Below are 13,577 nucleotides of genomic sequence, written 5' to 3'. Positions count from 1 at the left end.
TTGCCTTAGTCCATGCCAAGTAGCACCACGGGGGATAGGGGCAGGGGTTGCTTAAACTTGAGGAAATCCTGAATGCCTTCTAAGACCTGGAATGAAGCCATTTTGCAACCAACACAGCTGAGATCAGGATGTAGAGAGTTGGCTGCGGTCAGAGCTGGAGTGGATCGTCTCTGGTTTAAACTCTGTTCCAGCCTGACAAGAAGTAAACAGCTGTTTGGGGATCTCTGCCTTTGACTGAGTTCTGATACGATTTTTTTCCCCCAGCATTGCTAATTAAAGAATAAATTTTCAAATAAATACTTTTAAAAAAATCTGGAAATAATTTCTAGTAATTTCATTTCTTTTCCCCAGTTTGTTTTTTTTACATAATAACATTTCTTCCTAAAGGTCTCATTTCTTTCCTATTAAAGAAAATTTGCATACTGACCTATTTTACTCCATTTCTGTTTATTATTGAGCAGCTGGTATGCAAAATCTGAATGAATAATACAAAACTGACCCTCTTACAGATCATTACAACTGCTAAAAAGTTGATAGGAAAATTTCAAGCTCATTTAATTATAGTATATCAGAATTATCTGTGACTTAAAATTTCCTACAAATTATTCCACATGCGCCTGTAAATTGAATACACAAAAGATGGAGCAATTTGTACCTTAAGAGTCATTGTTTATGTATTTGAGCTTTGCTTCCAATCTGAAGATCTTAATTGCCTTTGTAATTTTCAAAAGGCTAAAAATCTAATCAGTCTGTTAATAAAATATGAGAGTGGATATTTTTTCTTTGGATATATTTTGCAAATGTGAATCTGCTTTTGTCAAATTTCCCAAATTCCAAAAGTCATGGTGGTTTTGTGAAGGAATTTTAGGTGTCAGAGAGGAGAGGCATGTTTGGGAGAGTGACTACAGGCCCTTCTCTCCTTTGCCAGCTTTGGCCAGCCTGGCTACATCCATTCTCTCTCATCAAAGAAGTTGCCTTATTTGTCAGAAAATTCTTGTTTGTAGAGACATCAGATGCTAAGTTCATCAATTAAGAGATCCCATGACTCTTCAAAACCTCTAAATACAATATTTCTTCTTTGGAAAATCTGGCAAATGGACCATGAATTGATGTCTTCTCTTTACTCTCTAGCAGAGGATTTTGAAGATGTACCAGCTTCAAAGAAAGTTAAAGGTGAGCTTGTTATCGTCAGTTCATTTATTAGTTTTCTTTCATGGTGATAGTGTTCTATTTTTGATCTAGTCCTCAGCTTTTCCTAATTCATGTTAAAATAGTAGACTAATTTTCTAAACAAATTGTTTTTTTACATTATTTGGAAAATAATATATTTATCTTCACAGATTGAATACACTAGATGGACACTGATTTATTTACATGTAATTATTTAGGTGCATTGATTGGCCAATTTGCTTATAAGAGTCGTATTTCAAAATTACTGTTTCACCAAGGATTATGGGGATGTTATTTGACAGCCAGAGGATGATGTAAATGTTGAAACATGAAGCTGACATATTTTTTATTATTAAAAATTGAGATAACTCACCTATACTAGCAGCAGTAGCATGGAAGGAAGGAAGGAAGGAAGGAAGGAAGGAAGGAAGGAAGGAAGGAAGGAAGGAAGGAAGGAAGGAAGGAAGGAAGGAAGGAAGGAAGGAAGGAAGGAAGGAAGGGAGGGAGGGAGAGAGGGAGGGAAGGAAGCCTCAAACCTCAGAGAAATCTGCTACAACCAGATACATGATATTGAACAAGTCCTTCTAGGACTAAATTTCTTCATCTGTATTGTAAGGACATGTAACCTGTATTGTAAGGGGGGTAATTTGGTGTGTGTGTGTGTGTGCGCGCACGCGCACGTGTGTGTGTGTGTGTGCGCGCGCGCACGTGTGTGTGTGTGTGTGTGTGTGTGATGTTTTCCTGATGGATTTCCTGGCTTCCTAGTTTGGCTTGTTATAAAATAAATATTTTCTATTCTACTTCCAAACTTGCCTATGGACAACAAGAGTTTGCCTACAAGTTTCTCTTGCTATCAAAATATAAGTTCTATGGCAATTTGCAGAATTGATTAACAATATGGAAAATGGTGCTTAGAGAAAAGACACAAAGGAATGGATAACTGATTCTTATGAAATGATTTATATTTGTTTAACAGATGCTTTTGAATACTGAGTTTTTAGAACTTTTTAAAATTTGAATTATTAAAAAGAAGTATTAATGTGTTTTTGACTTCTACACCATTGCTTCTCAAACTGTTTTGAATATGAATCACCTGGAAATCTTGTTAGAATGAAATAAATTTGAGTTGGGGCATAAGAACTGCAGTTATATCAGTCTCCCTAGTGATGCTAAAACTACTGGTAGGTAGACCAGACTTTGAGAAGAAATGTTCTTGAAATCATTTAACATTTGATGAAATCCAAAACCAGCTTTCAGTGGAAGGCACACATACACACATCATGCATGAACACACATACACTCACATCTTCTCAACATTTTATGGTTTTATTGAATCCCCCGGAAAACCCATCTATGGACACCAGTTAAGAATTTCTGACTGTAGAAAGGAGTTCAAATGGATAGCTTCAAATTACCCTTCATTAAATAAGCACCTGGTTCATTTCACTACAACACAAAATGTCCTGGAGTCAGATGAGAAAAACAAAGGATACAGGATACCATTCTGCCGCTATTCTTCCATGACAAGGATGACCACTAAATACTTATGTCCTTCACAGATTTAGAATTATTTCGACTGGAAGTGTTCATAGAGCCAGATCTCATTTTTACCATATTATAACTCTGAGCATTGAAGAGCTCTTCTAAGAAAGAAATGTGTGTCAGCTAGCTCTCATCCTTCAACACCCAACACATCAGGATGCATTTCCTATTTGAGCAATCACTGTAGCACGCCACATGCCGCATTCTTTTCTTTTGTTGGTTCTACTCCTAGCACTGGCTCTTACCTGTTCGATTTCACAGTGAAAGACTGAAGAGCATCTAAAAAAGAACCTACTATGCATTATAGGGAGAGCAAGTAGCTCCTGTTTCTTTCATATTGTGTACCTGCTTAGACATTTTCAGTCTCCTACATATTTGTATAATAGCTGTGAATGTACAAGTTATTTACTTTCATGTTTGTGTCCACTAGAAGAAGCTGAAGATGTGTCTTCCACAAAGAAGCAAAAAAGTAAGTTTATAATTAGATTAAAACTATTAAGTCATTCTACATTAAAAAATAACACACGTAAATTGGAGCTTTAGAATCTTAAGACCAGGATTAGAAGAAACAATTTTCAGTGCACACATGAAGAATAACATTAAAGTAGGTCATTTATATTTCAAAGAGAAGTTCTCAACTTTTTGTGTCAGGAAAGAAGCATGTATTTGGAGGAATTACAAAGTAATGACTGAAGTGGCATTTATCACAAACCATTCAGCACAGCTCTGATCCTCAGCACTATGACTGAATCTGTGCTTAGATGTGTGGTACTGTCGGCTTTATAATAAGACAGCTAAAGTGATATGCTGAACTTCTTTATATAGAAAAGAGAAAAATGTATAATAGGTCTCAGCAATTCAATTGCTTAAAAACACTTCTAAGACTGAGAATTCTTTTTGAGTTTTCTAGATATGTGACAGGTTCTTAATGTTCGATCTTTGGGACTTCTGATTTTATAATAAAATCAATATTCATATGCAGCTACAAAATTCAATGTCCAAGATTCTCATTTTCCCAGTAATACCAAATTAGGCATTTTTCTTCAGATGGTAAAGCAGTACATTTTGGATTTGCATATACATTAAAGTCATTGTTAGACAGACTAAAGGAAGCAATATTTGAAACAGGTATAAGAGAAGTTTGTTTTATATAATGCTTTTAATATGAAGAGTAGACATTTATCTGAGGAAATGATGTAATGTTCTCTAGATTCTACAATACTTCTTAAATGTATTTCTGAAGGAAATTACTAAAATGCTGTCTGTAATAGCAAATGCCTCCCACTCTATATTAATACTTGATTCATTGAACAAAGATAAGTGCCTGTTATGTTCCAAGCCCTGCTTCAAATGCTGGGACAGATGCAGCAGATAAGAGAGATACTCATTATAAACCTTCATATAATCAGGTTGTAAGAAATATAGGGAAAAAGCAGTCTTAACAATGCTGTAAGATATTGTTGCAAAATCCATAAAGTCAATCTGGGCATGTTTCCAGTTTATACAGCAATTTCCCAATTTATCTGTTACATAAACACAAATGGTTCACATGTATTAACTTATTTAACTCCAGAACATTTCTGTGAGGTTCTTGCTGTGGTCTTGACTTTACAGACAAGGAATCCAAGAGCCAAGAATGCTTAGTAACTTTCCGGTCATTGCCAAGGCTACCTGCTGAAGGCCGCATGTTCACATGCATTGTACTATATTGCCTTTGCTGAGCTTTACCTCTGTTTCTGCTCATATTCCTCTGTTCTAACAAAATATCATGTTCTACTTATTAGGCCCCATCAGTTTCTTCCAATGTGTCTACTTGAATGAATACAATGGCTATGGATTTCAGTTTCCTGTCACTCCTGCACAACGCCCTGCAGAAAACTCTGACCAACCCAGTTCTCCAGGACAGGAGCAACAAGAACAATAGACACATCTGTACAACCCTTACAAATGCTTTAAAAACCTTGAAAACAGAATCTTCTTTTTGTTCACAATGGCATAGGCAACTGAAATCACGTAATCTGGGGAATTTCTTTGAAAATATTGTACTCTTCTGCCTGGTGTAGAGAGAAAACATGAGCAAAGCAATAAGCAGACATGTTGAAGGATCTGGAGCTCAAGAATCTGTTATTTGTATTTGTTACCAGGCATGGGTACTTCTATGTTTTTATTTCTACTCACTATAGGGTTGTTCATAATTTAACGCGTACTAAATACGGTATTTTAAATGTAAGTGACACAATTACAAAATGAAATTCCTGACTTCAGTTAGATATTTATTTTTAAAGGAAAACACAGACTATGTTTCGAGTTTAAAGGGTATAGGCACTTACATAAATGCTACTCTTTTGCTTCATATGGGTATCTAAACTCAATTTACTCAGTAAATTGATGTTTAATTGTTTTATTTATGTCTATTTCCAATTTAGTTGCGGCTATGCTCTAAGAATGGGTAACAGCTGCACCCAAGAGTGTTGTAAGTTCTTCATGATGTTCTTCTAGCTCAAAATATCTCTGAACTTTAGACATGGAGTAGAAATCTTTTGATAAATCTTATCTCTGAGATTTGTCTTGAATTACAACTAGGTCATTCACTCCATTGGAAATACACCATCCAATTGACAGGTCTTTTAAATCATTTGTTTAAAATATAAGCAAATGAGATGTAGTATTTTCATATTTCTCCAGACTGTGTCCTAATGAAAATGTCACCTTGATGAAATTTTAGATCAATCACTACATTTGTGTGACATCTGCAAAAGAATTTTCATTTCACTTGAATAGGATCATTCTATGGAGTAAATGGGTTTTCTTTCTAAAAATGGAAAAATATGAATGTCATCAAAGTTGAAGGAACATGTTTTAACCATAAGTATTTCATGAGATGTCTTACTTGTTTTATAGGTCATTGGTTATCAGTGCTGATGAAATGCATTGACAATCTTTCATGTACCTGAAAATGCATCATTGGGAATGACTATTATGGTTTTGTCACCTTTTTGTCTCCCAGTGATATAAACACTTATATTCTTTACTACATTTTTCTATTAACTCTACAAGTCATGCTACTGTGACTTTATCATGTTTACAGTTGCAAAACTCAATGTATGACAACTTGACTCAGAAAATAAATTGAGTTATTCTTTCTGGTATTATAATCACCTTCTGGTGAGGTAGACAGAATCAATACTGGCCAAGTGATTTATTTTCAAGGACTGCAACTAACTAAATTCTTTAAGTCCAAGATTTAGAACACTGTTTTATTCAAATATCATCTGGCTAGGACATCAGTAACATATTCATTATTAATAATGGATTTTTAGTGACTTTGGTGAGAGAAGTTGGTCTCAGCCACATGCTGGCCGGTGGACCTAACTTACACCACAGAAGGCAATGCTATAATGAACCAAGATTAATGACACTTCTTATGGGGGGGCAAGAAGGCTGGAAGTGTGTGCCTTCAGTATTGACCACATGGTGCCATCTTGTAAAGCCCCTTCATGTAGCAATGAAAATTAGTGGGTAGGACAGTAGATAAAGTTTATTGCTCAACTTCTCCTCCAGCTTGTCTAATTGAGGAGGAAAATAATACAGAATAAATATGATAGGTTTTTAGATTTCAGAGAGCAGAGTGGCTTGTCCATTAATTCTTCCATTCAGTGGCTATAAATTGAGCACTTACTCTTTCCAGGGCACTGTGTTAGGCACTGAACTGTTTAAGAAAAATGTCAGAGAGAAATCTACTCCCAGTGCTATCCTGACACAATAAGCCTTGAAAAATTTACTAAACATGCTATAATTATTTCCCCATGTATAAAATAGCAATTTCAGGGCAAACAACCTAACACTTCACAGATGTACTGTGGAGACTGACAAAATATCCTAATGAGGTTATGACACCAAAATAAATTTCTGAAATAATACTTTTGAATGTGATGCTAATTTTCCCTCTGGGTGCTTTTGTACATTGTATCATTGTTTCACTCTCTTTATGGAAACTATGTGATAAAAGGTAAATTATTATATATTATAATTAGGATTTTAACAAATCAATTATGATGTAAACAACATTAATAATAATTGTTAAGGTTTATTTGTTTGAAGTTACAATGATGATAGCACTTGAAAAATATTAACTGAACTTTCATCTGTTTGTACAATTCCACCAAATAAATTATTCCTAGTTCTTTCAAGTTTGTGCTTTATACTTTAAAAGGAAAAAAGATAAATGGTTGGTTAAAAGCCTTTGTCTTAACTAGTTCACTCATAATTCATGTCATGTTGATGATGAACATGTAAATATTTAATAATTATCTTGGTCCAGTTGGTATGAGCTACCCATCCTAACCCTTCACTCCCCTCCACACTACACTCCCTTTCATAGATGAAGATCTATAGAAAATAAATCAATAGAAACTACCTAAGGCTTTTTATTTATGGTTAATTTTCATAAAACCTGATAAATCATCATTCAGATGGGAGCAAAGCTTTCGAGGAATAATTCCCATGGGACGTCCCTGTATATTGATTCATTCAGATATAGCCTTGTCATAACTCAGAAATATTTTGAAAATGAAGGTTTGTTTAAGGACCCAGATTATTTTCTTGAGTTATTTTACTAGAAAAAGACAAAGGGAATAATGAACATCATTACTGAAATAAAACTCAGGAACCATCTAGTCCAACTGGCATACACAGAAAATGAAACTAATCCCTAGAGAAATGATAAATTTGCCCAAAGTTACTGCTTGTATCAAAGCAGAACCTTGGTCTGCCAGCTCCCAAATGCCCTTAACTCTGTCCCCAGGGCATTACTACAAACCTTGGCTAATTTATCCAGCATTTCAAAATCCATTTTTTTAATTATAATCAATGTTAGAAATGTAACCTTCTGTAGAAAGTCGTGCTTTTTTCTACACGAGAGCTGTAAAGGTCTTAAATTAAGAGTGAGTTGCATTCACTTGCTTTAGAGATAAAGAAAATGAACTTCAAAGAGGTTAGGTGAAATGTCCAGGGTCATTACCAGTTGTTAGCCAAACGAGACTGAGAACTCATATCTTCTGTTTTCTAATACACTGCATACATCCCACCCTGAGTGACTCTATACAGTATCTCCCCGAATGTAATTATGCTTCTCTCTATAATAGGCAAATTCATTAAGACATGCAAAGTAAACACAACTTTCCAGGACGGGCCTCCTAATGACCTTATTTGCTCTAATCCTTTCAGGCCCATACTACTTCTACCCTGTCTTTTCCCCCTCCTTAATCATGTATGTTCATAAAACATTTAGATATCCCTGTAGATGCTTTTCTTTGTATATAAAAATAACTGTATTCTCCAATACCATTTAACTAAAAAATGTCATAAGTCAGAGAGACCCCAAATATTTGCCATGTTCAGCCCCAGCCACTTGCCCTCCACAGGCTCATCAATTCCTATGTCTATGGTCCATGTTGAACTTTTGACAAGAACTAATTTCTTACATCAAGTAATTAGTGCTATTTTATTTTTTTCCCAACACATCCAAAACTCTCTTAAGTATCTTAATAGGAGATAAGGTGTATACTCTATTCTCTAGGTACAGTTGTGAGGCCAGATGTGTTTTCAGAAAAAAGTGTGCTGTGGTCAGGAGCCCAGTAAACTAGGGACCCTAAAACACAACATCAGGTTCTAATTCTAGGAGTAATTCTGGTCACTTATCTCCTCTGTTCTTCAGTTTTTCATCTCTAAGTGGACATAAAACTCCTACTCAAAAAGACAATCTTTGGTGAGAAAAGTTATGGGAAAGTACCTTGCAAGGTGATGTTATTGGAAAGACCTTTCAAATTCTCCTACATATTTGTGACTAAACAGTCCAGATATGACCTGTGCTGAAGGCCTCATGCTGCTAAGTGGCATGAACCAAAGCAGCAAATGAAAGTCAGACCCACATGAGCCAAACACAAAAATGAGAACATTACCACTGGCAAAAATAATATTGCTTCACAAAAAAATCTATTACTTTGTGTTATTTTCAGGGAGTTGCTGTAAATCAGTGACATCAGAATAGGCTTCAAACCACCAAATCAGAACAAACAGAGGTTGTAAGATGTCTATAGAAGGTGGTACTCTTAATAGAAGGCTGAGATGGAATATCAAGTGTTTCATGAGCCCCACCCAAGACACTGCTAGTGGAAGTGAATAGTCATTGAAAGGTCTGAAGGAATTTCAGCAAGTTAATGAAGGTAGTGTTAAAATAGATACATTGTATCATATCAAAACATTTAACATACACCTTTGCTTAGAGAAAACCATCTCTCTCTCATGATCAGGATTCGATCACAAACACAAATGTACATTTGTATATATGTGATGACATCATGGACAGATGGGATCTGATGGGCAGGCACATTCTTTAAAAAGGAGAGGTGGGGGGCAGAGCCAGGATGGCGGCGTGAGTAGAGCAGTGGAAATGTCCTCCCAAAACCACATAGATCTATGAAAATATAACAAAGAAAACTCTTCCTAAAATAGAGACCAGAGGACACAGGACAACATCCAGACCACATCCACACCTGCAAGAACCCAGCGCCTCGCGAAGGGGGTAAGATACAAGTCCCAGCCTGGCAGGACCCAAGCACCCCTCCCCCCGGTTCTGATGGGTGGAAAGAAACCGGAGCGGTTGTTTTTTTGGCGAGTGCTTTTTGGAAACCTTAAAGGGACAGGGACCCCAATACCAGGGAAACAGGGCAGCAAGACTGGTGAGCGGGTGCCTGAGAACGGCGCCTGAGTACAAAGAAAATCGCGCATTTTTCCCAATACTAGGGAGGCAGGGCAGCGAGACCAGAGGGCAGGTGCCTGTGGCTGGCACCTGAGGACAGAGTGCTTTTTGGAAGCCTTAAAGTGACAGGGACCCCAATGCGAGGGAGGCGGGGCGGCAGGACTGGTGAGCGGGTGCCTGGGACTGGCGACTGAGGACAAAGAAAATTGCGCATTTTTCCCTTTTTTTTTTTGGCGAGTGCTTTTTGGAAGCCTTGGAGGGATGGGGACCCCAATACCAGGGAGGCAGGGCAGCAAGACCGGTGGGCGGGTGCCTGGGACTGGCGCCTGAGGACAAAGAAAATTGCGCATTTCTCCTTTTTTTTTTTTGGCGAGTGCTTTTTGGAGGCCTTAGGGGGACAGGGACCCCAGTACCAGGGAGGCAGGGCGGCAGGGCCGGCGGTCGGGTGCCTGGGACCGGTGCCTGGGAACGGAGAGGGTCGCGCATTTTTCCAGTTTTTTTTTGGTGAGTGCTTTTTGGAGGCCTTGGAGGGACGGGGACCCCAGTGCTAGGGAGGCAGGGAGGCAGGACCGGTGGGTGGGTGCCTGGGACTGGAGCCTGAGGACAAACAATATTGTGCATTTTTCCCTTTTTTTTTTTTTGGTGGGTGCTTTTTGGAAGCCTTGAAAGGACAGGGACCCTGGTGCTAGGGAGGCAGGGCTGCAGGACTGGTGAGCGGGTGACTGGGACTGGCGCCTGAGGACAATTAAAATCGTGCGTTTTTTCCTATTTTTTTTTTCTCTTTTTCCTCTTTTGTTGTTGCTATTGTTTTGGTTTAGAGAGTGCTTTTTGGAAGTCTTAAAGGGGCAGGATAGAAAACTTAGACCAGAGGCAGTTAATCTGGGGATCTCTGGGCACTCTAACCCCCTGGGCAACAGGGAGCACAGAGGCCCATTACAGAGATAAATAGAATCCCGGCCGCTCCCCCTCCAAAGGGAATCCACCATTTTGGAGGAGCAGCCCCAGCCAGGCCAAACCCACAGCAACAGTGGAGATAAACTCCATAGCAAATGGGCAGGTAGCAGAAGCCCTGACTGTGCACAGCTGGCAAGCATAAGCCACTAGAGGTCACTATTCTCCCAGGAGAGGAAGGCCACAAACCAACAAGAAAGAAAGCTCTTCCAGCGGCCACTTGTACAAGCTCTGCAAACTATCTCTATCACCATGAAAAGGCAAAACTACAGGCAGACAAAGATCACAGAGACAACACCTGAGAAGGAGACAGACCTAACCAGCCCTCCTGAAATAGAATTCAAAATAAAAATCATGAGCATGCTGACAGAGATGCAGAGAAAAATGCAAGAGCAATGGGATGAAGTCTGCAGGGAGATCACAGATGTCAGGAAGGAAATCACAAAAGTGAATCAATCCCTGGAAGGATTTATAAGCAGAATGGATAAGATGCAAGAGGCCATTGAAGGAATAGAAACCAGAGAACAGGAAAGTATAGAAGCTGACATAGAGACAAAAGGATCTCCAGGAATGAAACAACACTAAGAGAACTATGTGACCAATCAGAAAGGAATAATATTGGTATTATAGGGGTACCAGAAGAAGAAGAAAGAGGAAAAGGGATAGAAAGTCTCTTTGAAGAAATAATTGCTGAAAACTTCCCCAAACTGGGGGAGGAAATAACCGAACAGACCACGGAAATACACAGAACCCCCAACAGAAAGGATACCAGGAGGACAACAACAAGACACATAGTAATTAAAATGGCAAAGATCAAGGACAAGAAAAGAGTTTTAAATGCAGCTAGAGAGAAAAAGGTCACCTATAAAGGAAAACCCATCAGGCTAACATCAGACTTCTCAACAGAAACCCTACAGGCCAGAAGAGAATGGCATGATATATTTAATGCAATGAAACAGAAGGGCCTTGAACCAAGGATACTGTATCCAGCACGACTATCATTTAAATATGATGGCGGGATTAAACAATTCCCAAACAAGCAAAAGCTGAGGGAATTTGCTTCCCACAAACCACCTCTACAGGGCATCTTACAGGGATCTGCTCTAGATGGGAGCACTCCTAGAAAGAGCACAGAACAAAACACCCAACATATGAAGAAGGGAGGAGGAGGAATAAGAAGGGAGAGAAGAAAAGAATCTCCAGACAGCTCAATATAAAACAGCTCAATAAGCGAGCTAAGTCAGGCTGTAAGATACTAAAGAAGCTAACCTTGAACCTTTGGTAACCACAAATCTAAAGCCTGCAATGGCAATAAGTACATATCTCTCAATAGTCACCCTAAATGTAAATGTACCAATGAAAAGACACAGAGTAATAGAATGGATAAAAAAGCAAAACTCATCCATATACTGCTTACAAGAAACTCACCTCAAACCCAAAGACAGCACAGACTAAAAGTCAAGGGATGGAAAAACATATTTCAGGCAAACAACAGTGAGTAGAAAGCAGGGGTTGCAGTAATAGTATCAGACAAAATACACGTCAAAACAAAGAATGTAAAAAGAGATAAAGAAGGACACTACATAATGATAAAGGGCTCAGTCCAACAAGAGGATATAACCATTGTAAATATATATGCACACAATACAGAAGCACCAGCATATGTGAAACAAATACTACCAGAACTAAAGAGGGAAATAGACTGCAATGCATTCATTTTAGGAGACATTAACACACCACTCACCCCAAAGGATAGATCAACCAGACAGAAAATAAGTAAGGACACAGAGGCACTGAACAACACACTACAACAGATGGACCTAATAGACATCTATAGAACTCTACATCCAAAAGAAACAGGATACACATTCTTCTCAAGTGCACATGGAACATTCTCCAGAATAGACCACATACTAGCTCACAAAAAGAGCCTAAGTAAATTCCAAAATATAGAAATGCTACCCACCAATTTTTCAGACCACAAAGGTATAAAACTAGAAATAAATTCTACAAAGAAAACAAAAAGGCTCACAAACACATGGATGCTTAACAGCATGCTTCTAAATAATCAATGGATCAATGAACAAATCAAAATAGAGATCAAGGAATATATAGAAACTAATGAAAACAACAATACAAAGCCCCAACTTCTGTGGGATGCACAGAAAGCAGTTTTAAGTGGAAAGTATATAGCAATCCAGGCACACTTGAAGAAGGAAGAACAATCCCAAATGAATAGTCTAACATCACAATTATCGAAACTGGAAAAAGAACAAATGAGGCCTAAAGTCAGCAGAAGGAGGGACATAATAAAGATCAGAGAAGAAATAAACAAAATTGAGAAGAATAAAGCAATAGCAAAAATCAACGAAACCAAGACCTGGTTCTTTGAGAAAATAAACAAAATAGATAAGCCTCTAGCCAAACTCATTAAGAGAAAAAGAGAATCAACACAAATCAACATAATCAGAAATGAGAATGGAAAAATCACGACAGACTCCACAGAAATACAAAGAATTATTAAAGACTACTATGAAAACCTATATGCTAACAAGCTGGAAAACCTAGAAGAAATGGACAACTTCCTAGAAAAATACAACCTCCCAAGACTGACCAAGGAAGAAACACAAAAGTTAAACAAACCAATAACGAGCAAAGAAGTTGAAACGGTAATAAAAAAACTACCCAAGAACAAAACCCCGGGGACAGACGGATTTACCTGGGAATTTTATCAGACACACAGTGAAGACATAATACCCATTCTCCTTTAAGTGTTCCAAAAAATAGAAGAAGAGGGAATACTCCCAAACTCATTCTATGAAGCTAACATCACCCTAATACCAAAACCAGGCAAAGACCCCACCAAAAAAGAAAATTACAGACCAATATCCCTGATGAATGTAGATGCAAAAATACTCAACAAAATATTATCAAACCAAATTCAACAGTATATAAAAAGGATCATACACCATGACCAAGTGGGATTCATCCCAGGGATGCAAGGATGGTACAACATTCGAAAATCCATCAATATCATCCACCACATCAACAAAAAGAAAGACAAAAACCACACGATCATCTCCATAGATGCTGAAAAAGCATTTGACAAAATTCAACATCCATTCATGATAGAAACTCTCAACAAAATTGGCAT

General features: G+C 37.9%; 1 protein-coding gene across 16 annotated transcripts in view; it reads left to right on the top strand.

The window, feature by feature from the left end:
* TRDN (triadin) overlaps positions 1 to 6,912 on the top strand; it is a 486,197-nt gene extending 479,285 nt beyond the window's left edge. For 11 of the 16 annotated variants that reach the window (XM_073219542.1, XM_073219538.1, XM_073219541.1 and 8 more), the window contains 3 exons: positions 1,132 to 1,173; positions 3,143 to 3,181; positions 4,497 to 6,911. In XM_073219542.1, the coding sequence (XP_073075643.1) occupies positions 1,132 to 1,173; positions 3,143 to 3,181; positions 4,497 to 4,636 (221 nt within the window). In that variant the 3' untranslated portion in view covers positions 4,637 to 6,911. Of the gene's footprint in view, positions 1 to 1,131; positions 1,174 to 3,142; positions 3,182 to 4,496 lie in introns of all 16 variants that reach the window. The other 5 variants (XM_073219546.1, XM_073219539.1, XM_073219536.1 and 2 more) reach the window with 2 other exon arrangements.
* The last annotated feature ends 6,665 nt before the right edge of the window (positions 6,913 to 13,577 follow it).

This window comes from Manis javanica, chromosome 13 (genome assembly GCF_040802235.1).
Source record: "Manis javanica isolate MJ-LG chromosome 13, MJ_LKY, whole genome shotgun sequence".
In the NCBI taxonomy this organism is placed as follows: Eukaryota; Metazoa; Chordata; class Mammalia; order Pholidota; family Manidae; genus Manis; species Manis javanica.
The sequence above is the reverse complement of the archived record's forward strand: the minus strand, read 5'-3'. Positions and strand labels throughout refer to the sequence as shown.